Here is a 1,067-nt window from a genome sequence, read left to right as displayed (position 1 = left end):
TTCTGAGCTGGAAATAGGAATACTAAGGACCCCAAATTCAAAATTATATATATGATGCACTGAGTTCGGGAAGTGGGGGAGGAATAATCCAGGGTGTTTTGACGAGATGGGAGGGTGCTATCAGAGATGGTGGTTTAGATTAGAGAGAGTTGGGTAGTGGTGAAGAATCATGTGTTTGCATGTGCATTGAGCTGGAGAACATGGCTAAAGCAACACCCTTAGGTACACTTGGCTCTCCCTTATTCATTTATCCCATTGCCTTGGAGTCCTTCCATGAAATTGTGCTTGCGGTCCCTACGTTTTTGCCACCTTAATTTATTTCCATTATCCTCATTTGGCTGGCTATCAACAACTTATTTACCCAATATATAAATGCCCTCAATTGTGCCATATGCTATACAACGTCCTCCTGTCTTGACAACCAAATTTGGAAGGCCTGCGCAAAAGCTAATTAACCTAGCGTGCTTCATTCAAAACTCTTTCGAGTAATGGGAGTTTCAGCAGGTGAGCGTCCTCTTCTTGTTTCTTTGAAGGGTATGGTCCAGGGAAATGAAGAGACCTGGAGAAGATGCCCTCTGAGGAGACAAAAAAATGGGCGGCATGCCAGGAGCAAGAGACCTGGAAGGATCTTGATGAAGAGGAGAGCCCGTGCAGAAGGTTCTTCTACGAGGGCAGGATATGGCATCGAGAGAAGAGTTAGAACCCTGAAGAAACTCATTCCTGATAGTGAATCCATGGGATTGGATGGGCTTTTCAGAGAGACAGCTGATTATATTTTGTCTTTGCAAATGAGAGTTAGAGTCATGCAGATAATGGTTAAGGTTTTAACAGGTTCGGATGATGAGTATTAAACTAGTTCATTTTGTAAAGGCTATCAATCTTCTTCCTCTCTTTTTTTTTTTTAATTTAAATTTGTTTTTTTTTTCTTAATAATTTGCTTTCCTCCATGTTATTCATACCCGTAGACATTTGTGTACGTGTGATTGCCTAGATTCAACAACATGCATGCAGCTATGCGTGAGGAGTTACTTAGAGGGATGGACGAGTGGATTATCGAATTCGCTCAT

The 1,067-nt window shown here is 41.7% G+C and overlaps 1 protein-coding gene across 1 annotated transcript; it reads left to right on the top strand.

The window, feature by feature from the left end:
- Window positions 1-488: 488 nt before the first annotated feature.
- Window positions 489-851, top strand: LOC118046886 (transcription factor UPBEAT1). The gene has a single exon (XM_073407701.1). It carries the CDS (start codon window positions 489-491, stop codon window positions 849-851), a length of 363 nt encoding a protein of 120 aa, XP_073263802.1.
- The last annotated feature ends 216 nt before the right edge of the window (window positions 852-1,067 follow it).

The sequence above is a fragment of the Populus alba genome, chromosome 2 (assembly GCF_005239225.2).
Source record: "Populus alba chromosome 2, ASM523922v2, whole genome shotgun sequence".
Lineage (NCBI taxonomy): Eukaryota > Viridiplantae > Streptophyta > Magnoliopsida > Malpighiales > Salicaceae > Populus > Populus alba.
The sequence above is the reverse complement of the archived record's forward strand: the minus strand, read 5'-3'. Positions and strand labels throughout refer to the sequence as shown.